At 49.5% G+C, this 25023-nt stretch overlaps 1 protein-coding gene and 1 long non-coding RNA gene across 4 annotated transcripts in view; one reads left to right on the forward strand and one right to left on the reverse strand.

Moving 5' to 3' along the window:
* TGM3 (transglutaminase 3) overlaps positions 1 to 14504 on the reverse strand; it is a 38948-nt gene extending 24444 nt beyond the window's left edge. The window contains exons 1-5 of the mRNA XM_047745646.1: positions 14461 to 14504; positions 3853 to 4026; positions 3257 to 3499; positions 2508 to 2626; positions 1017 to 1145 (exon numbers count right to left, since the gene is read on the reverse strand). Of these exons, the coding sequence (XP_047601602.1) occupies positions 1017 to 1145; positions 2508 to 2626; positions 3257 to 3499; positions 3853 to 4026; positions 14461 to 14467 (672 nt within the window). The 5' untranslated portion in view covers positions 14468 to 14504. The remainder of the gene's footprint in view (positions 1 to 1016; positions 1146 to 2507; positions 2627 to 3256; positions 3500 to 3852; positions 4027 to 14460) is intronic.
* A 3255-nt stretch (positions 14505 to 17759) lies between these two features.
* LOC125109109 (uncharacterized) lies at positions 17760 to 23461 on the forward strand. 3 transcript variants are annotated; one of them, XR_007130119.1, is made up of 3 exons: positions 17760 to 17994; positions 22675 to 22816; positions 23199 to 23461. It is a non-coding gene; the product is annotated as an uncharacterized LOC125109109 (long non-coding RNA). The 3 variants fall into 3 exon arrangements; XR_007130117.1 differs by lacking the exons at positions 22675 to 22816; positions 23199 to 23461 and adding exons at positions 20054 to 20208; positions 20774 to 20897; XR_007130118.1 differs by lacking the exons at positions 22675 to 22816; positions 23199 to 23461 and adding exons at positions 20054 to 20114; positions 20774 to 20897.
* Positions 23462 to 25023: the final 1562 nt, after the last annotated feature.

Raw genomic sequence — 25023 nt, forward strand, 5'->3', positions numbered from 1 at the left:
GGTCAGCCCAGGCCCCAAGTCCCTGGTTCCCTTGCCCGTTGCATCCGCGGTTCCACATGCCCTGGGGCTCCCCTTACTCCCTTCCTGCCAACGTGGTGTCCGCCTCCGCTCTCGCAGGAAGCCCCCTGCTTATTCAGCAGCCGGAAGATTGCTCTGATGTCTAGCAACCTAACTAGTTCGTGAATTCAGATAACTCTCCAACTTGAAAGGGAAAGAGACGGAGAAAGGCCTAGGCCACTAATGACAACAAAAAAGTTAAGACACTTCCGGGCCATGAGTTTCAGAGGCTTAAACTTCAAGAACCCTTCGACTTTTGGCATTTCCGTTTATAACTTTTGAGCAGGTGGAGACCACGTTTGGACCCTTCTGAGGGAGGCCTTGTCCACACACTGAGTAGCGAGGGAGACTCTTCCAGGCCCCAGCGTGTGTGTGTGCGTGTGTGTGTGTGTGTGTGTGTTTGGGGAGAGGGCAGGTCTCATGTGGAAGGACTGAGCCCCGGACAGGCAGTTGGAGGACTTGTTCTGGTTTGGCTCAGAGGCTGTGGTTACAGCTGACCAGTCCCTTTATCTGCTTGGGTTTCCCCATCCAGATGTTGAGTGCTGCTGCCCCGGCTAAAACCTGAGCCACGTTGCTGTCGAGGGGAGGGATCAAAGCAAGGGAGGCTAATACCTGGGGCTCACTTGGGAGCTTACCCTCTTCCCCAGGAGGTCCAGTGATGGAGCAGAGTTTCAGCTTTGTGGCCTCCTAGCCTGGTGGACCCCAGAAGGGCAAGTTCCCTTTATGTCTGAGAAAGGCCTCAAGATAGAGAGGGCAGGACCTTGGAGCTGGGCAGACCCATGTGTCTGAGGTAAGTCCTTTAATTTAGAGGAGCCTCGTGCTCTGTGTGTGCAAAGTGGGACGGTCATGGCCACCAACTCTATTTTCTGAGGCTTCCATGAAAGGACATGACATACCTAACCCAATGCTGAGTCCGATCTATGGCGACAACTGGTTGTTATGGTTTTCCTATCACTCACCATTGCACTGAGCACTCGTCCGACGTACTTGGGGTCACTTCTGCGGGCCACGTCGGTAGCAGGGTCACGGCGGAAGTTCAGGCTGTGATCCAGGATTGAGAGGCAAATGTTCAGAATGCCATCTTCGAACTGTTCAAAATGGGACATATGCGATGATGAAAGAAATGACAAGGAGTGTTGGCTAATTAAGGGTACGGGAGCTATGCGGCTGCGAACCACAGGAATAACCCCGGGGCCTTCTACTCTGTGGCCTTGGGGACAGAGAGTTCCCAAGGAGTAGCTGCCTCGCCCAGACTCTAAACTACAAACCCAGCCTATCCAGGCTATCCACCAGGCCTCATGCTGAGGTCCCTAAAATAAGACTCCCTTACTGTCATGGTCTTGGGAGCAAATCACTTAGCCTGCCTGGGCCTGGCTATATGTATAAACAAAGGATCAGGCCAATCTCATCTCAAAGTTTCCATCTGGCTCTGTGATCTTGAGCCTATTATTTAGGCTTCTGGGAAACCATCATAAAGATAAAATATCCCACTAAAAGGAGATTTTGAAGCAGTTTTCCCAAAATAAAACTTATTTTTAGTGTCTGCTTCTCAAATGAAGAAGGCCGTGTTTCTCTTGCCTCAGGGTCTTTGTGTATGCTATTCCTTCAGCCTCCAGTGCTTTTCCCCAAGACATCTATCTAACTTCCTTGCCTCCTTCAGGTTTCTGATTAAATGTTTCTTCCTCAGAGAGGCTTTTCCAGACCATGCCATCAAAATCAGCCTCCCTTCCACCGTGAGGTACATTGCATGCCCTAATGCATTTTTTCCCTTTTTTCTTCCTTTCAATGAAACTTGGCCCCCAAACTCCCATATATAAAAAAACAGCTGACTTGCCATGGTTGACTGCAGAATGGGAACTGGAGGCCCATGCCCTGTCCACACCTCCTGGATAGGCAAGGCACCCCACCCACTCTCATGTCTTCATCTATATGCTGGAAAGAAGGAGAGGTGGAGGAAATCCCTGAATGTTTTCTAGGACCTCTGTGGACTCAGATGGGGGAGGGGTGTGCATCACAGTAACAAACGACCAAGAGGCTATGGCTTTGAGAGGCCAAATCCTCCCACCAAGGACGTTCTGTCGTACTCTTACATGGGATGAATAACAGAAAGTACACTATTATTCCAAGTGCCTCTTTTGGCCTTATCCTCATCTGTGAATTATGGCACCAGTAAAACCTCATTGTATTGATTTAGCTATGTTATTTGTTTTGCCCACGAGAGGGTGAGCCCCTCAAAGAGGGAAAATGTGTCTTATCCGTCTTCTGTGTGCAGAAGTGTGCAGCTGAGGCTGGGCGCATAGCAGGTGCTCAGCAAATGTCTTCTGAATAAGCAAGTGAATGTATAGAAGGGCAGGCAATAGAGTTGGGAACTTTCACCTCCCTGCAGGGAGAGCCACAGAGCTTCCTGGGTTATAGGAACAGCAGCCCCAGCCTCCTTATGATGCCTTTACCTGTCCAAAGTTCCAGCCAACCATGCCGATTCGATTCGTGCTCCCCACGTAGATGATGCCGGCATCTTCCTGAACATACTCCTCTCTCTCGGCGTGGTTACTCATAAAGACACCATCCTCTGTTTGATACAAGAATCAGATGTCACGAACTAGAATCTTACAGAGGACCCTAGAGACCAGTCCTCCTCCCATTCTGGAGTACCGGCTTAGCGGCTTGAGCAAACCACACCTATAGCCCTTCCCTCAACCTCCATTAAGGAATGAAGCCTTGAACTCTAATGCTTCCAACTCATATTGTGGCAACTATGAACTTGAAAGAGAAGCCGGGATGACCTGAGGGTCTGAAAATGAGACCCTAGGAAGGAGATACTTGCTCCTTAAGGGAGGAAGCTGTCTCCATGCCGTAGAATTGTACTGTGGTCATTGTCCCTTATAGTTATACCCCATTACGCACTTCGTAAAAGCTCATGAGATCACCACAATAGCCCCAGAGTAAACAGCAGAGTTTCCATTTAATGGTAAAGATTATGAAGCTCAGAAGGACAGAGTGACTGCCCAGACTTACAGAGCTGGTTAAGATGCAGAGCTGGGACTCAGATCTATGGCTTCTGACTCCTGGTGTCTATACCCTTTCCATAGCCCACGAACTTCCCCTAATCAAACTTGAGCCTGGACAAATCCTTCTCCCAGCTCCTTTCCATCGGTACTGCTTAGCTGAGGGGTATGAGTGTGGTTGGTTTGGTCCCTACCTGGCAACCAGGGGTTAAAGAGCAATATGAACGTCCCGAGTTTCAGAACGAAGTCTTTGCCCTGGGAGGAGATCTGAGTGCTCAGTGTGTACCATCCTACGGGTGCGTTGACAGGACTGGAGATGGAGATGGTCAGAATGTTGTCTTGTTTGGACATAAGCTGGGCACTCCAGCCCCCACGACTTGTCCCATTGGAGAGTGGAAATATAGCCTTTGTCCTGGCCGACTCGGAGGGGTAAGGCCCTATAAAAGAAGACAGAGGACAATGGGAAAGAGGGAGTGCCAGTCAACCTTGGAGAAAGATCAGATTCCAGTAAAACTGCAGGGGCGCTCTGGGGGGGACATCATCCACAGAAGCACAACATGATGACCTTGGAAGCAACTGGAGAGACCAGGTAGGCCAAATCTCTCTGGACTCAAAGAGTAGGACTCTCAGGCTCATCGACAGGCAGAAATTCGCCCAAGGTCACACCAAGTCCATGGAAGGGCTGGGTTGGAGCCCAGAGCCCAGTGGTCCCAATGTCACAAAACTGCCCTGTGGAGGCACAGCCCCAAGGGCTGCTCAGGTGTGTCTTGGGGGAGTGGTGAGAAGATACCTGTGGAGGTAATGAAAGCCAGGCTTTCTCCATTGCCAAGATTTCGGTTCAAGTTCAATGAGAAACTGAAGGGTTGGCCTCTCCGTAAGATGAGCTCCCGGCTGGAGAACCTGTCTGTGTGATGCGCCTGCCGGTTGGAGGTCCCCTGCCAGTTGACATTCTGTGGTCCTAAAGCTGTAAGACGGAAGAGGGACCTGAGGTCCTGGAAGGCAAGGGAGGGGTGCGGGGAAAGGTGGACATTACCCAAAGGACAGCTTTTGGGTGGGGCTCGTTGGGGAAGAGCCAGACTTCTGGGAAGAAGCATGTTACCACTCAGAGACCTTGACTGAGCATAGCAAGCACTCCATAACCTATTCCCCATACTGCCCTTCCAGGCAGCTCATCCTCTGCACACACTACCACTGAGACTCTCTTCCCCTCCTCTTGGTCACCTGTTACTTGGCCCTTAAGGCCCTAAGGCCACGTGCTCAGCATAGCTTCACCCAACCAGCCAGGAGAACCATGCAACCAGCTCTGTGTCAGCACATTCTGTTGCCCCAGCATCATTACTGGGAGGGGGGGCAGTGCTCAGACAGACCCGGCAGGAGGCTATGTCTCCCAAATCCATCACCCACCAAGGGAAAAGCTTGCTTGCTTTTTCCCTTTGCACCTTCCTGGACACCAAGTGTTTCTTACCCCTCCAACATCCAGCAAACCTTTACTCGTGTATTCCTTACTTTCTCTAGATGTGCACCCCCTGGATGTTGGGTGGGCCTCAGCTGCTGGCTGGGGAGGATGGCATGATCCCAAGGAGCATTTCTAGGCCTAGAGATCGGATGATCACTGGCCTGGAGGGGACTTTCAAATGCTCACTGGCAAGAGCGGTATACAGGAACCAGCCAAAGCCTCGTGAGAGCTCTGGATAAGACCCCGAGGACAAACACCTCGAACCCTCCTCCCCAGTCCCAGATTCATCTTATATGATTGTGGAGCTAAACTGAGAAGGGTCTAGGACAGAGGCCATGATGTATAAGGAGGGTAGCTTAGTTAAACCTTCCGAGAAATGTTATTCCTTCAAGTTGCATTTGAGATGGTCTATCACCCATTCCTCTGCAAAGCCAGCTGGTTTCTAGCTTCGTGATTGGAATGTGGTGACACGTCCCAGTGCTGGGCACAACTCTTTTTTTTTTTTTTTTTAATGTGTCTCTCTGTCTCCATCAGAATGTGCCTTCTTGATCCTCATATTCTGGTGCCTAACACATTGCTCGATTGTGTTCAGACAAGTAGATAGACCAATGAATGAAAGAATACATGAACAAATAGAGACTCATCATGTGATGACCACCATGTCTACAGCTCAAAATTTAGTCCATAAGGAAAGGTGAGTATGGGGCATTCGTTCAATAAATACGTAGAGAGTTAATCTCTTATTTGTAGGACACTACATTAGACGCAATGTGGGAAGTGTAAAAATGTATGAAGAGTGGTTTTAACCCTCAAAGAGCTTCAGCCATGAATAAGGCAAGCACAAGTGGGAATGAATGATGTAATGTGGGTAAGTCCACTGTCCCCCAGTGAAAGGTGTCAAGGAAATGCAACCAGAAAAGAATCCCTTTCAGTTGTAGGGATCAGAAAAAGTTTCATTGAAAATGCTGGGTCTTGAAGAGATCAGCAGGCTGCATCCCAAAGGATAGGGAAAGAATCCCAAGGCAGGACAAGCAGGTGTGTTGTTTGGCTAGTGCAGAGGCTCTGCGCGCAAGAGAAAGGTGAGGTGGAGAGAGTGGGGCTCCAGGGCATGCCAGGGGCTGGGGACTCCCATCCAAGCAGCCAGGGAGATGGGCAGAGGCTCCTCAGAGATACTCTCTTAAGTGAAATGTAGACTGTCTGGGATGGTGAGCCAAAGACTGGTGCTGGAGAGGGGGTTCAGGAAATGATCTTGCCACTGGCTCAGTGTACGAAAGATTCATTCATTCATTCATTCATTCTCATCTGCCATTCATTCATTCAACAGATAAACATTGAAAGAATAAAGTGATAAGCTTTTGCACAAGCTCAGGGTAATGAAAACATTCATGTAATCAACAAGTATATATTGAATAAAGGGAAGGGCAGAGGGAGAGCAGAAAGATGAACTTTCCTCTACATAAATATTGAATGGTGACAGCCCAGACCTGAGACACTCTATACACGCCCATATAAACAGACAAACCAAGCTCCACATGACTTGTGTAGAGCTAGCTTGTTAGCTGCTTGGTCTTTCTAGGGCAAAGGTCCCATCCTTTAAAACCCCTGTTTCCTACCAACTTGCTCACTACCTACTGCACATCCCTGCCAGTTGTGATCTGGTAGCGTTAACTCTCTGTCTTGTTTTAGAAAAAAGAAGAGCTCTAAGGAACATGTAGTCTCAGATTGTCTGAGTCTCCAGAGATTCCTCACCCCCTTCCCAAATCCAAAAGCAAGGCTTTCTTCCCTATGTGAAGCTCACTACTTTAGACCATGAACTTTTTTTGAGAATGGAAGGTATGTCCCCAGATAGCCCTCTGCCAAGCACAGGGGTAAGGAAAGCCAGTTTCCATGTCTGTAGCTGGCGTCTGCCTCTCCTCCTACAAACCCACCTCCCTCTTTGGTCCACCAAACGCTATGCTGAGTCCCCAGTAGGGGCTTCTCCCTTTCTTTCCAAAAGGCTGAGCCCCTGGAAGGAGATGAGGACTGCACATGACCCAGTAGGTGAGGCCTTGCTCAGACGGACTGTGATGGTCATCTCTGCATTTTCTGACCCCAAGCATCAGCCCTGGCATGAAGGAGCCAAGTTCCCCATGAGGGCGTTTGTGGGATACACGAAGCTTCTCTGAGCTGGGAAGTGAGGAGAACCCAGGTCTCGCCTTTGACATCAGTCTACTGCATGTCAACTGCTATTAACAATATATGAAGCGCTTTGCATACATAGTGCCTGGAATCCTTATACAAACTGGAAACTGATTCTCAGGAGGAATCAATGTCTTAGCTGAGGTCGTATACCTCGTAACTGGCTGAGCCAGGTTCCGAACCCAGGTCTTACTGGCACTTGCTGTAGTCCCCAGTTCTCTGCCTGGAAAGGGGACTCATGTAGGACCTTCAGTCCAGAAGTTACCCACATGGTGAGTGGACCTCACTATGCATTATCCTCCCTGCTGCCATTTGTATTCAGACAAGGAGGAGAGAGGGAGCCCCTGGAAGAGAAACGTGTTCCAAAAGGGCATTCATTTTACATGGGACGTGGATCAAAGGGGAGCAGCCTGTCCCTGCATCCCCAAGTGGGATGGGCAGGTTGAGAGCATGCTCATAAGTCCCTGGTGTAATTTCAGAAAACTTTCTCCATCCACAGCTGTCCTCTTCAGCCACTGTCCTATCTCTGAACCCCAGGATTGGTTCTACAAGCCCCAAATCAAGGATCTGATGTTCCTGTCTGTGGATTTCCTAGTTTCCTTTGCTCTCCCCACCCTCCACCTCTTGACATAACACTAACCACAGCCCCCTCTGTCCGAGTGTAAGGGAAGGGATAAGTAGGGATGGGCAGGGAGTGGGGGAGGACAGGAGAAGTAAGGTTCTTCTCGAGTTTACAACCTCATGGACATTTTGGAGCCTCAGGACTATATTCTGCCTCAGTCTGGATGGAAGGAAGGGAGGAAGGGAGAGTTGCATGACTCCTACAATTGACTTATGAGCATATACTCTTAAAAAACATCAGAGGGAAAGGAACCTTGGAGATAGATCATATACTCACATCCTGATTCTGGATGTGAGCACATGGTGGCCCAGAGGGTGTCTTACCCGCAGTGGAACGTCTCTGGACGTCTCTGGACTCTCATCCCAGTGTTCTCACGTTTCCATGCCACCTCCTCAAGTTACTGCTTAGCTCCAGGGTCAGGCCTGGGGCAATTTCTCCAATTCTTTTCCCTGAGCATATCTGTCCCACCAGCAGTCCCAATGTGGCAGAGATTACTAAACATCTACCCCGATATTCCCTTGCCCCCTCCTTTCTTGGTAATAAAATCTCCCATATAATTGGGCACTACATTTCCCAGGCTCCCCTGCAGCCGGGGGCGGGGGGTGGTCATGTCAATGAGTTCCAGCCAATGACCTATAGGCAGGAGGTATAGAGTGCCCGGAACCTCTTTTTATTTTTCCTTAATTGAGCTAAAATTCACAGCACATACAATTTATCATTTTAACCACTTTAAAGTGTACAATTCAGTGGCGTGTGGTACGTTCACAATGTAAAACCATCGCCATGGTCTTGTTTTAGGTCTGCTCATCACCCGCATTAGCAGTCATTCCCCATTCCCCCTTGGCAACCCTGCACCTGCTTTCCGTTTCCACGGATCTGCCTATTCTGGACATCTCATATGGAAGGAACCACTCTGGTGCCTTCAGGGTTGGTTTCTTTTGCTTAGCATCATGTTTTCAAGGTTCATCCATGTGATAGCATCTATCAGGAGTTCATTTCTGCTTATGGCTGCATAATATTCTGTGATAGGGCTGTGGCCTATTTTGTTTACCCATTCATCCACTGAGAGACATTTGAGTTGTTTCTACCTTTTCACCCTGGTGGAGAGTGTTGTTAGGAGTGTTCTTATGCAAGTATTTGTTCGAATATCTGTTCTCAATTCTTTTGAGGAAACTTCTTTTTAAAAATGGTTGGCAAATCCGCTTAATCTGTTTACCTCCCCCTTCTTCCATCCTCTTACCTGGAGTATGGGTGTGATGTGGACAGAGGCCATCTGAGACCATGCAGGGCCATTACCTTGGGGATGGCAGAGTCAGGCCCCTGGACACGGTGCACCTGCCTGACCAGCCCAGAACGGCCCACATCTAGACTTACCATCTAAGAAAGAAGCAGACTTCTGTCTTGTTTCTCTAAGCCATTGCTATTCGGGAGTTCAGTGTCATTCATAACCAAACCTAATCACGTATTCCTGAAATGTAACTCCCACCCACTTGTTCTGTGGTCCATGTTTGACAGAGATAACATGAGAAGCCCAGAACATATCCGAGACTGTGTCACGAGTCCGCTGTCTCAATCTTTATCAGCCTGGCTTTATAACTGAATCACTGGCTGCAGACAGGACAGCAGCAGACAGGGGGTGCCTGGTGTGTGCCTGGGGTTTGCACGTCCTGTTCGCAGGAGGACCGCACCATCCAGGTGCCGGCAGGTGGTCCAACATGACAACTAATGCTCCAGTGGCTGGGTCTTCCCTCCCTGCCTAGACCCTATTTTCCATGCCTCCTCTCTAGACAAAGACAGATTTTTATCTTATGGGTTTCTAGAGCTAATTAGGGCTGATAGATACACTAAAAATCGTCTAGCCGAGTGTCTTCAAGCGTTTTGTCAGAAACCACATGAAGAAATTAGAGTGTTTAAATACACAGGTCTATAACAAATACAGAGTTTCACAAAACAATACTAACCCTTACTTTGTACAATGTACTGATATTTTCTCTTCTACTTCTACTTATTCTCTTTTCTTTTTTGATTGCTGGTCACAATCCACTAAACTGATTTTACAATCTTCTAACGAGTGACAACTGGCAGCTGGAGAAACAGTGATATAATCCAATACTCCCATATTACAGGAAGAGCACTGAGCCTCTGGAAGGCTTACGGAGTAGCTGAGAAGCAGAGCATGGCCCAGAAACCAGGTCTGGAATCCTGGTCATTGAGGGTCTGTGAGCCTTTCCCAACACCCCCTTCTCTCCCCACTGCTCCCCTCCAGGCACATGGGACACCCCTAGCTCCTGGCCAGCCCCCCATCAGCCCTAGGCACACAGGGCTTTCCTCTCAATTCTCAGCTCTCTTGACCTTGGGCCATTTCCCTATGTTCTTGCCCTACGTTCAGACATGTTCGATCCCCGAAGAGTTTCTTGGCATCCAGATGGTGGGTAGGATGGGGTTGCATTGGCAGCTGAGCAAGGGGCTGGCGAGGCCCCCTGGGGTCATGTGGAATGAGCCCTGGACTGGAGGTCCGAAGGGGTGAGGGGTCTTGGGTGAGGTCGCCACCTCTCTGGGTGCTGCTTTCTCCATCTATAGAAGGGGACAGTGAGACCGGAACAGCCTCCCTGGTAGGGTTATTATCTGGATCCCATCACTAACGCCTGGGTCCCCGGAGGTGGGGGTGACAGGAACAAATCCCTTGGGATCCCGCACATCATGCCAATAACAACAAAGGATAGGGGGTTTGAGCTTCTCCATGGGCTGCCCTTGAGGACCTCAGATATGCCAGGCACGCTGCGTCTTCCCTGCATTTTGTCCCTCAATAGTGACAAAAACCCTATGATGTCGTTATCCCCACGTCTCGAGGAGAGATCTGAGAGTTCATTCGGGTGATGCCACTCGCCAAATAGCACGTGCTCAGGCCGAGCCTGGATCCAAGCCCAGACTGGAGGCTGGCCTTGCCCAACCTCACGTGACTCTAAGTTGCCACCAGGAAGCTGTCACAGAGAAAGGGCCACCCGTAGCTGACTCCCTGCCTTGACATTACGTGGGTGGGGGAGGGGAAGGAAGAAGGACTCCTTGACCTGTTCACTTCCAAAGAGAGGTCAGAAGCTCCCAAACCGGGGTTCTCCACCCTGACTGCCCAGAAGAATCGCCTGGAGAGTTCTCTTGGCCTGAGCCCCTTCCCAGACTGACTCTATTAAATAGTCTCAGGCATATAGGGTGAACCCTGTTGGTTTTTCGTTTTGTTTTGTTTTGGTTTGTTATTTTTCAGTTGTTTTAACCCACCCCAGTGATTCTAATAGGCAGGCAGGACTGAGAATCCCTTCCTCATTTCACACCTATCAGCACCCTCTCCCGCCAACAGTCTGGCCTGAGCCACACGGCGGCTCTGGGAGGGAAGTGGGAGAAGTCACGGGCTCCTGCTCACAGAGAAGGAAACTCAGCTAAGAGCAGGGAAGGCAGACGCCTTCCGAACCCATCACTCAGCCCCTGCCAGAAACCCTGGGTCTTGTTCCCTCCACTCCTAAGCGATAGGGAAAAGAATTTCCTCCTTCGACTCACACCCCAGGCCGGCATGCGGGCCTGGGGAGCACGATTGTCCCACATGTGGAGCACAGCCCAGAAGGGCAGAGACAGACGATTGTGGGAGGTGAAGAAAAACAGCACACAGACAAGAACTGGGGACTTGAGAGGGGTCAGTGAGGGTCCTGGGAGGAGGGAGAGGGTCCTGAAGGGGGAGAGGTTCCTGGGAGGTCCTCCCTGATTAGAAAATGGACTTCGTCTCATGGTTTGTTTGTTTGTTTGTTTGTTTGTTTTTTTCCCAGACCCCAAGGCAATGAAAGGCTCCGGAAAGAGGTTTCTAAGTCATAATAAGCTTTGGGGCCTGAGTGCCTATGAAGTGGATACTAGAAGAGCCCCATTTTATTTTATTTAGATTTATTTATTTATTTTAGAGAGAGCGAGAAATAGCACGAATGGGGGGGAGGGGCAGAGGGAGAGCAAGAATCTTCAAGTAGGCTCCCCATTTCACTGAGTGTGCCCCGATCCCATGACCCTGAGATCATAACCTGAGCTGAAATGAAGAGTCGGACACTTAAACGCTGGAACCAGCCAGGTGGCCCGAAAACAACCCCATTTCAGAGATGAGGAACCTGAGACGTGGGGTTAAGCAGCCCACCCAAGGTCACTCAGCTGGTCAAGACCAGCAGAGATTCAGCCCCCCAGGGCACATCTGTGGATGTGCACTTGTAACCCCACGCTACCTCTGCATGGAATCCTGGGTGGTGAAGGTGGAACCTGGAGCAGCCCTCACGGCGGGGGTGCAGCCGCTGGCAGGTCTGGGTCTGGGAGGACGGGGAGCAGGGGCTGCCCCAAGTGACAGGAAACTGGGGTGGGGGGACTGAGGCAGAGAAGGGGCAGCTATCCTCATTCACCCACTGAGCACCTATAGCCCTGAGCCTCTGTGCCCACAGGGGTGATTGGCCTGCAGAGGGAGTCTAGGGGTTGCCCTTATCCAGGGGGCTGAGACGGGAAGCCAGTGCCCCCGTGAAGAGAGCCCTGCACACTCCTGGGTCTGCAGACGTGGGGCCGGACCCCAGGAGGAAGTCCTGGCTGCTGCCACTGCATGAAGAGCCGTCAGTGTCCCAGCTCCAGGGAAAAGGTGTTGTGGCTGACCCACAGCCCAGAACAGCACAGGTCCTCTGCACATCGGGCACGAGTCCCGGGAAGGTATGGGCTCTGCCCAGTAAAGCAGTTGGCAAGAAAAGCTCACCGCCTCAGGGTGTCCCCAGAACAGAGGTCCTGGCCTCCTGCAGGTTTGGACCCTGAGGACTCTGCCTCTGACCCAGGGCCCCCAAGTGGCTTTGGGGGTGGGGAATAAGGACCCCCCATGACAGTGGGCCCTAGGACCCTGCACCCCATTGTGCAGAACACTGCCACCGTCATCCCCGCCACCGCCCGGCTGCTTTCTCCACCAGGAGTGGAGTACCTGAGTCCTTGCTGATTCTAACTAGAACCTTAAGTTAGGACCGGGACATAGGGTGCTCTCAAACCAGCACGCACGGGATGCTGCTGGTCTCTGGCTCACACCTGCCGACCCACCCACACTAATTTTTCTGTTCCCTGTGCTCAAAACACTCCTCACCCCCACCCCGGGCCCCTGACCACGTCTAACTCATTGCCCATGATCAAATGCCATCTGCTTCCTGGGGCCTCCACTAGCCCAGATTCTGGCTGAGCTTCATGTCCTCCTCCCCTTAGCCCCCACAGTGCGGGGTTTGGATTCTCAATGCACTCCTAATGAACATCCACCTTGCGGGTCACTTGCCTATGAACTGCTGTTTCCAAGAATGATCAGGCTGTGAGCTCACCAAGGGCAGAGACTACAGTTCCTGGATCTGTGTCCCCTACTGCAACCGCCGTGGCTCCTTTCCCTAGGTGTCCTCCAGGTAAAATTCATTCATTCAAGAAACATCTTCCGAGCACCGCCTGGCTGAGTGACTTCGTGCTGAGCTAGGAACTGCATGCGTGACAATGTGACAAATCCAGGGGAAAGAACGTATCCACCCGTCTCTCTCCTGCCTTTCTGAAAATTGATTTTTTTCCCTAACTGGCTCACGTCTACATTCTGTCGTGACCTTAGGACATCTCTAGTTGATTTAGATGTTGAGCTCTTAGAGTTCAGCGACTCCACAAGTCACGGACACTGACTCACTGACTTCCCCTGTGGCTGTGGTGTGGTCTCACTGCATCCAGGCTATTCAGGGGGTCCCCACAGGGGATGCGGAATGATGGTCATGCTCTCGCCCTTGGGCTGAGCACATGCCAGGGCCCAGGCTCCTTGGCCCTGGTTTCCTCCCATGGTGAGAGCGGTCAGTACTAGAAGGAGCCCGGACGGAGTCTGTCTACTCCAGGCCTTGCATCTTACAAACAGGAACCTGGGACATGGTGATGTCAAGGAACACAAAGGCAGGTGGGCAGAGAGCTCAACTGAGAAACCACGGTCAGTACTGTTTTCCGGCATCCCAGATGCCACACGTGCTCAACTCTGAGTTCTGGTAACAGGACAGAGCGGAAAGGGCACTGCTGGGACCTCGTCTGGGCTCTGCTCCCAACTTCCTGTGTGACCCCAGCAAGCCTGTCCACCTGGAGGGAGGGAGATGGCCTGGGTGACGCTGACATCCCCTCATGCTAAAGTCTGTAGGGTCCGGAGCTCTTGCAAACAACCTGGAGCGAATGCATGTTCATAGGAGGAAACAGGGAATGGGGGAGGGGCTCGTGTTTGCACCCGCCCTGCCCTGGGCTTTGGGATTACCAGCATTCGCCTGTTTGCATCGTGCTGAAGGGTTTCTTTGGCAAACCCTCCCGAGGTCCAAACTACCATTCACGATATTTTACAGGTTTGACTCATGCCCTGTTTGGGTTTGGCGTCGCTGTCAACCCACGAGGCTGAGCACCCCCGACAGGCAATAATTAGCATGGTGCCCAGTAGGGGCACCGACTAAGGAGAGCCTGGATCCCTAGCAGTGACCACAGGGCCAAAGAACCTGCACTCCCCCGGAGCTCCTTCTGGCCCCCTTCCCCAGCGAGGCTCAAAGGGACAGCCTCAAGGCACATTGGCTCCTTCCACCACGCCACACGGCGTGTTTCAGCTCATGGAGTCACTTTCAAAGAGCCTGCGGTACTTCCGGATGTGTGGTTTACCTAGGAGCATTCCAGCTGTGCTAATGATTTTTTTTTAAATCAGCTTACACGCCGACACTCCCGTTCTCCCTGTAGCGCTGAGATGTGCTTTTCTTTGCCTACGTTACTGACAGCTGGAACAATTGCACTGAGAAATAGGGGAAGCAGGGCTCAGCCGGCTTGAAAAGGCCAGACGTGTCCACCTGTCTAAGGGACGTGACATCCAGCTGGGTGGAATCTCTGCCCATCACTCAGGACTACATTCCAAACATGTTCTACCCCTGCGATCACCTGGAGGGACGAGGCAGTCCCTGAGAAAGAGGCGCCCGTGAATACCATCCTTCAGTACTAAGATTTGGCCTTCAGAGCCCACGGACCAGGTGTCCTGAGCCGGACATGCGGCCTCCCAGGCTGGCCCCAGGGGAAGCTCGGGCTTCCAGCAAGGACCTGGAGGGAAGATGCCAGGCACTCACCCGTCATGTTCGCCTTCCTCTGCCTCTTCTGTGGAAATGGCACGGACAGATGGATGGAAGGTGTGGGGAGACGGCTGGGGATGCCCTTCCCATTTATAGCAGCCTCTCCTACACATCTAATTAGAATTCTAATGAGGTGGGCGAGGCACCAGGTCAGGCCTGTAGTGCCTGTAAACGTTTCCCTTACGACATACTTGTCACCCAATGGAAGGTCATCCTGCTTGTGCAAGACCAGCCTGGGCAGAAGAAGGGAGTTAAGAAATGCCAGCAGTTTGCTTTTGTGATTTTTTTTTTTAAATGAAATTCCTGGATTGTAGAGTTTAGAAAATGATGTCATGCTTTTTCTCAAAGTACCTTGTCCAGAGCTGATGCTAAGGAGTCCTCTGGGAGGTCAAAAGGGTGTGTCTACAGAACCCAGGAGCAGAAAACGGCGTGGTTTTTTCTCCATGTGCACAGTGTTGGTGTTTTCTGCTTGCACAAGAGGTAGGAGACATCATGGCTGGCTTGTTGAGGTTGCAGTTGGTTGGAGCTTGAAGCAGTGGGTACTAAGGGCCATCACTGAACCTCAAAGCCTTGGAAGCCCCGTCTGAGACCAGGGCATTGTGTCTACCCTTCTCCTCTCCCTAAGTGCTGAGAACAATCAAATGAGGTGGTACCCGTGTGAAGTGCATGGATGTGGACTGCAATGGAGTAAATCCAGACCCAGGGGAGACTTCTTTTTAAAGAGGCAGCGGGGACAGCCACAGTTAGTTATGGTGACACGGTTTCATCCCGGTTCAGCCTCACGGTCTCTGCAGGGGGGTGGGCGTAGGTCACCATCTCTCTCTCGGTCCAGATTCTACAATGGTTTGAAAAGGATCAGGGTAGGGGGATGACCCTCGCCATCTGCATTTTGCATTCACTGGTTTGTCATTTACACATTTTTCAGGAAATCTTAGTGTGGATATTTACAAGTACCGGGGTTTCCTGTGATGGACAAAGGAGTTTAAAAAAACATCCTAATGCTTCAAAGGAGTCAGGACAAAGCAGATATTGCTCAAGGTCTCCCCCAGGGATGGAGTGGGAAGGAAGACCGAGCACCACAATGACAAGATCAGGTCTCTAGGGAGAAGGTGGGAAGACTGAGCCTCCAGGAAGGTGAGACTGGACAGACCAGCGGGATGGAAAAGAGGAATCAACATCCTCCGTCTGTCCTCTTGGTTCCTGCAGCATCTCATACCTGGCATACTTTGGGACCCTGATGACCATATGCTCCTCACTGCACTGGTTCCTATGCTTAGGTCTGCCCCCATCCCGGGACTGAGCTCTTGAAAATATAGTTTGTGTACTATTTGCATCTTTTCTGAGCTGAGTGGAGGGCTTGGCGCACGGCAGGAGTACACGTATTTTTTGAGTAAGTGAATCAATCCGTCACCATATACATGGGAATATGAACTACCATTAATTTGGTGCTCACTGTGGGCAGGTCAAACACTTCACATCTATTACATTTTCTCATCTTTAGAGCAATCCCATGACACTGGTACTATTATTGCTGTCTTGCAGCCAGGAGAAATGGGTGAACTTGAGTGTTTGCAAGCTGGAGATTCACACCCATATGTGAGCGACTCCAGAGCCTATTTGAAATCAGCTGGCCAAGTGAGGTGGGAAAGACTGAGTTCTCTGGTGGGTCCGAGTAGGGTGACATTGTGCCCACATCAGGCAGAACACGGGCCCCTCTTGGCTCCGGCAGATGACCAAGAAGAGAGCAGAGGGCAGAGGGATGTATGGCATGGAGTGCTGGACTCCAGTTAGGAGGTTTGAGTCTTGGCCCCTGCTGTGGCACTGGCTGTGACCCTGAGCAAAGCCCTCCTTATGCTGAGTCAGTCCTGTGGAAACCCTGAGAACTGTGTGCATTGTTTTAGCTGAGGGTCTGAAAGTCCATTACACACTCTTGAGTGTGGCATCAGAGGGATTTGTTTATTATGACTCCCTTTGTCGTTGGCTGGGAGCTGAGAATTGGATCCTGGGCACTCCTTTCAGAATGCATTGTCCTAAGATGTGCTGCTTTGTCCTGTGGTTGGTTTCAAACTGAAAATGATCAAGGCACACAAGACTCAGGATGAAACATTGACTTCCCCCCTTCTCCAACTGCCTAAAATGTTTTTTCTTGTTTGTTTGTTTGTTTTTTGTTTTTTTAGAGAGGATCTGCTCTAGGAAGGGAGCTATCACCATAGACGATGGCAGTATGACATGAACTAAGTTTGGTGGACAGGGAGGATCCCAGCAATTTGGTCTGATCCAAGTTCTTCTTTTGTCCCGTTCTTCCTGGAAGGCCCAGCAAAGATCTGCTCACCAAACCTTTACCCTTCCCATTCTTCCCGTGCCTGGCCTTCCTTCCCTCTGAAGCCCCAGACCCTTTAGTCCTTAGTCCAGAATGACACAGATACCTCATTTTGCCTCTGGAACCTCTCAAGTTCATGTGGGTTCTCTGCCTGGATGTAATTAAATTGACATTCTTCTGTTAATCTGTCTCATATCAATTTAATTCATAGAGCAGCCCGAAGAACCTTGAGGGGCAGAGGAAGATTTTTTCCTCCCCGATAGTTGGCCAAGCTGGCAGAATAGACTTCCCTGGCCAGAGAAGCTGCAGAGGACAGATCCTAGGATGAACCGCCAGCAGAGGTAAGAATTCTTACCCTGACAGCAGCCCAGACACTCTGTCTTCAGGGTCTGGTGGAGCCCAAGTGGGGAGAGTCCTTTGTCTCTCTCTGAATTGAGATTAGCAGGGAAAATGTTTGTGGAAGTAGTTCCTTGGGTTTAGTGACTCTGGTAAATATGGGTTTTATGGATCCATTTCCCCTCAGAGAGAGTCATTGCCTTTCTCCATCTGTGTCTCTCGTGTCGTTTGTCGTGAGAAGGAAAAGCCATGGGGCACCTGGGTGGCTCAGTGGGTTAAAGCCTCCGGCTTTGGCTCAGGTCATGATCCCAGGGTCCTGGGATCGAGCCCCATGTCAGGCTCTCTGCTCAGTAGCGAGCTTACTTCCTCCTCTCTCTCTGCCTGCCTCTCTGCCTACTTGTGATCTCTGTTTGTCAAATAAATAAAATCTTAAAAAAAAAAAAAAAGAAGGAAAAGCCACTGGGTACAAGCATAGGTCCTATAAGCCTGCGGCTAGAGCAGCCTCACAGACCCGGGAGCTCATGGTTCTCACCAGATCAGCACCTGTTTAGACAAATGTGCTGTGGGTCCACATGAAAGGGAAGTAAAGGCTGTTGCTAAGCAACATCTTAGAATCCAAAGTCACAAATGGGTGGGCACAGGTGGAGCATTTAGGAGCACTTAGAGCACTGGCCACCTAACCCTGAGACCCCCTTGTTAGGAGAAGTGGGCCACAGAATGGGTTAGGGGGACACTAGGTCACCTGACAACCTCAAGGACACTTCTGTAGGACCAGGAGCTCTGTAAGACAACACACAGTCCCCCACCCCACAGCTCATGCTCTGAGGGACCCAAGACTCAGCTAAAGCTGTCCATGTGCATATAAAAATTACTGGGTGAGGTTTTTCCTTTTGTCTTGTTCTGGGTTCTGATACCTTCACTTAGGACCCGTGAGGATACTCTCTCTGCTCCCCATCACTGGGAGGAGCGCTTACTGGAAGTGCAAGAGGCTTGCGCTCCAAGATCTCCTCTTTAACCAGCTGTGCCAGCTCTTGTGGGGGGAAAAAAGCCTTTAGGGACACCTGGCTTGCTCCATTGGTAGAGCGCTTGACTCTTGATCTCGGTGTCATGAGTTCAAGCCCCATGTTGGGGGTAGAGATGACTTAAAAATAAAATCCTAAAAAAAAAAGAGAGAGAGACTTTAAAGCTACAATTCTTGTTTTTTGCCACCTGACTCTTTGAAAGGGCAAAAGAATGACTGAGAGAATGCGAAGCCCGTTCCCTATCTGCCTCCAGACAATGGCAGAGGTTGCAAGAACCTAAAACATTAAAAGAAAAATTGTGCTGGACTTAAGAAAAAGGGAAAGCTTAAGAAGCCATTTCCCCAAACCCCATCACACTCAGAAAGTTCATTTTTTTCTCCTGAGGCACAATTTCCCCTCAAATGATGGGTCAGCTGAACTTTGGCCACTCCCCAGAGCCCACCATTAAACCTAAAATAGAGGATGGGGAGCCGGATTTCTTAATTGACACCATTGTGATTTTCTCCACCATCTGCTCAGAGGATTTTCCTCCTCCATCCCCTCCGATTCCATCCAGCTTGTCTGAGTCTCCAGCCCACGTCCCAGCCAGCCCCGATATCTTCAGCTCTCTTAACACCATTCATGCCTTTCTAGTTTCTTTTTATTTTAAGATTTTATTTATTTGACAAAGAGAGAGAGAGAGAGAGAGAGCGCAAGGAGGGGGAGGGACAGACGGAGAAGGAGAAGCAGACTCCCTGCTGAGCAGGGAGCCGACTCAGGTTGGATCCCAGGACCCTGAGATCATGACCTGAGCTGAAGGTAGATGCTTAACTGACTGAGCCACCCAGGCGTCCCACGCCTTTTGAGTTTCAAACTGCTCACCAGCAAGCCTTTTCAGTAGAGAGATATGTTACATAAATTTAATGGCACTATAAAATGTAGTGAAAAAGCCATTTTTATCTCCCTTCCCTCAGACCAAGTCCCAAATCTCCTACTTCCTTTGCTAGAACTCATTCTGAATTTAATTCCCCTGAAAGGGATGTCTTTTTTTTTTTTTTTAAGATTTTATTTATTTATTTGAGAGAGAGAAAGATGAGCAGGAAGAGGGGGACCAGAGGGAGAAGCAGACTTCCCGCTGAGTGCAGAGTCAACAGGGCTCCATCCCAGGACCCTGAGATCATGACCTGAGCTGAAGGCAGATACTTAACTGACTGAGCCATCAGGCGCCCCTCAAGAGAACGTCTTTAAAAGATGTCCTGATTAGTCCCTGGGCTACACACACACAACAGCTGGATTGAGTGCCAAGCCTGTGTGCATTGCATTAAGCCGGAAAAGGAAAAAAAAACGGATTCCATCAGTAGTTCCATACAGGTTTCCCCCACTATAGATAAGCAGAGTGTCCCCATGAAGTCTTTCGAAAGCCAAAGTGGCAGAAAATGAGGAAAGCAATTGCTATCAATTTATATGGAAAAAAATTTTTTTGGGTGTTCTCAGACCCCAAATTAACCTCTCTTCGGCTTTGCTGATACCTTACGACACATCTTGCTAACAGATGCACAGAATAAATTGAGACAAAGCATGGATGTTCACAGGCCCACTGAGAAGCTATGGTGTCTTGATGCTGAGATGCTGAGCGTAGGTCTCAGGGAAGGAGCTCAGCGAGGCAGCCCTCAGCGCCGGCAGCACATGTGGCCTCCATAAGGGCTCACTGCAGAACAAACACTGAGTGCTGTTTTTGCTTTTTGCCCTTTCTCCCCGTAAAAATGAAAATCCCCTTGGGATTTCAGTTAGCGAAAGCAGGGACTCATGTAGGTCTTTCGTAAATGCCAAGTGGTATAACGCAAACTCTTGAAAAGTGGGAGACCCCTGGATCCTCTCTCCAGCCTGGCCGAGTGAGAAGTCAAGTCTGTAATAGACTTTCTCTGGTTAGCAGGGTGTACTTTTCCATACTTCTTCACCCTGGAACACTCCAATCTTGCCAGCGAAGAAAGAAGGTAAATTTGACTGAGACTGGAATGAGATCTATCTATTCGTATGAGACCTCAGGGCCATAAACCTTCGCTCTTCCTCTGCATCCTGCCATCCCAGGTCTGGCCATTATTCTTAGCTTCGTTCCTGCTGAGACAGTCTGGTTTATCGTAATTGATCTCTGCTCAGCTTTCTTTTCTATCCCATTGTACCCTGACTTGCAAATTTCTTTTTGCATCTGCATTCAGAGGGGGACAATTAACACAGACTTGCAAACTTCAGAAATATTTCGAGCCTCCCTCAGTATTTTCCAAGCACTTAAAGCAGACTTGGATTCTATAGCCTTTACCTGGGGCTCCATACTTGTTCACTCTGTTGATGGTCTTTTACTTTGTGATCAAACTAAGCTCTTACAGACCCTCATCCTGCTCAAGGCACTAGCTGACCCAGGCCAGAGAGCCCCCAGACCTGATTTCAAAGGGCGCAAACAGCTATTACCTTCTTAGGACACGAGTTCATGTCGGGACATTCGAAAGCTCACCCTAAAATGCGTTGTCAATTTTGTCTGTTTCTTTCCCCCAAACGAGAAAGCAGTTACATAAATTTTTAGGGGCAGCTGGCTATGGCTGCCTGTGGATCCTTAATTTTGCAACTCTTATTAAACATCTGTATGCCCTTCTCCTAGATACCATATATCCCAGCTCTCACAGACAAGAGCCTCCTTCGAAGCCTTGGAACTAACACGTCAGCACCCCCAGCTCTTGGCTTGCTGAATTTTAACAAATCTTTTCATGTATACTGCCATAAAAATCGTGGGATTCCTACCGGCATCTTAGGGCAATCTTGTGTCTCTTGGATATGTCTTACGGGTTTATTTCTCGTGCCAGTTCGACCTTGCGGTATCAGGTATAATTTCATGCTCACATGCAGTAGTGGCTTCTGCCAGCTTGAATGACAAAGCCAAGGAACTCACTTACATTAAGCTTCCACATGCATCTCTGTATTCCCCATGTGGTGTCTGCTCTCTCATGTTCATAAAACCCAGCGTCCCTCTACACAGCAACAGACCACTTGCGTACAAGCTCTTGACTAACCCTTCCATCATCTTAGACAGTTGTCACACTTGAAATCCAGCTACCTTCCTGACCCCCCACCCCTGACGATGGAGAGCCCACTCTACTCCCATGATTGCCTTTCAGGTATAGACGTGGTCTCAAATCCCCAAGGGGATCTCTCAGACATCCCTTTAAAACACCCAGATGGGGGCGCCTGGGTGGCTCAGTGGGTTAAGCCTCTGCCTTCAGCTCAGGTCATGATCTCAGGGTCCTGGGATCGAGTCCCGCATCGGACTCTCTGCTCCGCGGAGAGCATGCTTCCCCCTCTCTCTCTGCCTGCCTCTCTGCCTACTTGTGATTTCTCTCTCTGTCTGTCAAATAAATAAATAAAATCTTAAAAAAAAAAAACCACCCAGACGGACTTCTATTTTGTGATGGCTCCTAGAAATGATCTTTCTGGGCAGACACAATAACTATGGCTATGCCATAGTTTCCCCTGCCATGAACAGTGGAGATGTCTTCTTTGCCCGTTAAAATCAGCACATACTGCTGAACTCCTGGCTCTTACTAGAGCTTGCATGTTAGCAGCAGGGAAAACTGCCACTATTGAGGCAAGCTACAAATACGCTTTTGGAGGCTGTCATGCTGTTGGCACAATTTGGAAATTCTCTGGATTCTTCACCTCTGCTGGTACTCCATTTGCTAATGGGCATATAATTGCTGGCCTATTACAAGCTATTCACCTCCCTTCTAAAGTCACCATGGTTCATTTGTTCATTGTTCCCAAATTAAGGAAACCGATGCTATATCTTTAGGAAATGATAGGACTAACAGAGCTGCTAACTATGCAGCCCTAAACAGACCCCTTTATCTGCTCTCCACCCAATTTGCAAACCTGCGTTTGTCCTTGACAAATATTACCAACTCGCAGGCACATACCCCACAATCTGAAAAAGACAGTAACATACAAAAGGATGCCAAACAATTATCAAATGGATTATATATTCCTCTTCTCTCTCTCTTTTTTTTTTTTTTAACCCTTTGGCTTGTGCTTTTCTTCCACCAAATGGGACATATGGGCAGACAGGGAATAGTTAAAGAACAAAAAGTCAGTTGGTTTTGTCTTGGCATCCACAAAATTCCTGACCAAATTATTTTCCTGTGTAACTAGTTGTGAATCTCACCAAATTTCTGGAAGAAATCAATATGCCCCAGGAAGTCCTCCTAGGCCTGTGCTACCCTTTGCTGTACTTCTGATAGACTTTGTACGTTTGCCCTCAGCTTTGGGCTATTCTCACTGTTTGGTTATTGTCTCTGTATTTAGCGGTGGACCGATGCCATCCGACCAGACCAGCTCATGCCGCAAGAGTGGTAAAGAAGTTAATAACTGAGATTGTTTCTCATTTTGGCATCCGTTTAGGGACTGAATCAGATCAAGGAACTCATTTTACAGCAGAGATAAACCACTTCCTTGCAAAAACTCTGGGGTACTCATTAAGATTTCATACCCTGTATCATCCTTGATCATCAGGGCAAGTGGAACATAACAATCTGGACAGAAAAAGGACTTTAGGAAACATCTGTCAAGCAATCAGACTTAAATGTCCAGAAGCATTGTCCTTGGCTCTTATAAAGATCCAGAATATTCCAAATAGGGGACATGGAAGTAGCATGTGAGTACCCAATGCCTATGGGCATCTCTCAAACTCCTGTGGGTTAAGTGAACATTACAGGGGCTGAAGTGAACAAGTTAATGCCATGACTAGCTATCTGTGAGCATAACTAGTATACTTGAAGCATATCACCAACAGGTAAAAGAGACATGGCCCCCACTGACGGGCGAACTTTGCCCCCCTTTCCAACCGGGAGACTGGGCATGCATCAGTCTTTGGAAGCAAACATGTGCTGTTTCCTCTCTGGGACAGAACTTACGAGTTACTGCTAATCACTCACACTGTTATCAAAATAAAAGGAAAATCCTTCTGGGTTCATGCAATCCACACCAAAGCAGACCCAGATCACTGGTCTCAAGACCATTGGAGACAAGCCTTACAGGTAACCTTAAAATGAGGATTTCCAGGGCCAATTCCCAGGCCCTGGAAGTGGTCAGCATCACGAAGTAGACAGCTTTTCCCAAGATCATGGAGTAGGCAACTTTCCTTTCACCTGTCTCTCCTTAAAACAAATGAGCAAGTGAACAAACAGAAACACCCTACCTTCACGCTACAACCCAGCAACAACGACAAAATCAAACACTCCTTTTCTTATTAAGACTTGTCCATATTAATGAATCACAAAGTTGGCTGGAGACCACGGGTCTTGATCTATTCCACTTCCTAAGTTTCCACTCTGGGTGCCTTTTCAATCTTGCCTTTATTAGCACTCCTTTTCAATAGGTCACATACATAGTGCGTATCCCCTGCACCAGGTGGCCGCACCCAGCCCCATTACTGGATGGCCCCGCTCCTGGGACTGGGAGCTGCTCTAAGGAGCCGTGGGGACATGTGTTTCCACTTGTTCTTCCCTGTTTGTCCTCATTATAATCTGTGCCTTCCCTCCCATGATGACGGCTCCGTCGCCACTTGGCGACTAAGTTGTTTCTCTCTCCATAGTCGCAGGCTCAGCTTTTAAGATGTGAAATTTCCAGGAAGCTTCAGAGGAGGGAACCCTAGAGGTTCAGAACACGTTGCCCTAAGATGTGCTACTTTGGCATGTGGATCGTTTCAAACTGAAAACAGTCAAGGCCCATATACTCAGAAAGACACATTGACCTCCCCTCTTCCCCAACTGCCTAAAATGTTTCTTTTTTTAGAGAGGGCCTGCTCCAGGAAAAGAGCTATCACCATAGATGATGGTAGTGTGACATAAACTAGGTTTGGTGGACAGGGAGGAGCCCAGCAAGTTGGTCTGATCCAAGTTCTTCTTTTGTCCCGTTCTTCCTGGATGGCCCAGCAAAGATCTGCTCACCAAACCTTTACCCTTCCCATTCTTCCCATGCCTGGCCTTCCTTCCCTCTGAAGCCCCAGACCCCTTAGTCCTTAGTCCAGAATGACATAGATGCCTCATTTTGCCTGACTGTCTTTGGAATCGCTCACATTTATGTGGGTTCTCTGCATGGATGTAATCAAATTTGATTTTCTCTTAATCGGTCTCATCCCAGTTTAATTCATAGAGCAGCTAGAAGAACCTCGAGAGCCAGAGGAACTTTTTCTTCCCCAACAGTTTCAGTGACCTGGCGAGGTCTCTTGCAGAGGTGATAGGGAGGTGGTGGTGTGGAGGTCACACAGATGTGGGTCCAAATTCTGGTTCTGCTAAGTCATCTCACTTCTCAGAGCCTCTGTTTCCTCATCTGTAAAGTTGAGTTTGAGGTGCAGCAAGAACCAAAACAGACAATGAATAGAAAGTGCTTAGCACACTGTCTGCCTGGCATAGCCCAGTGCAATCCGTTAGTGTGGGCGTCATTAGTCTTCTTATAACCCTTATAGAACCCTCCAGTCCTGAGTGGTGCAGATTTTGCCCCAGGACCCACAAGCATGGACAGTGGTGCCTTCCCACTTGGTCTTCCCTTGGAAAGGTCTGTGGCTGATCAGTCTTAACCCCAGTGTGGTAGAAAGAGTCCCAGGTTGGATTCAGAAGACCCAATGAAAAGCCGAGCTCTGTGGCATGCCCACTGTGGGACCTAGATGGAAACCTTTTACTTCTCTGAGCCTCAGTTCCCTCCCAGGGTTGTAGCAAGGCTCAACGCCATGAAATCCTGCGTATGACACTCTTCTGTAGATAAGGTGGTGTTGCACAGACATCAGGGCTGGGCTTCTTCCCCCTCTCCCTGCTGCCCTGGCCAGCTGCCCTACAACCTGCTGACCGATACACAGCAGGGCCC

This window comes from Lutra lutra, chromosome 9, assembly GCF_902655055.1.
Source record: "Lutra lutra chromosome 9, mLutLut1.2, whole genome shotgun sequence".
In the NCBI taxonomy this organism is placed as follows: Eukaryota; Metazoa; Chordata; class Mammalia; order Carnivora; family Mustelidae; genus Lutra; species Lutra lutra.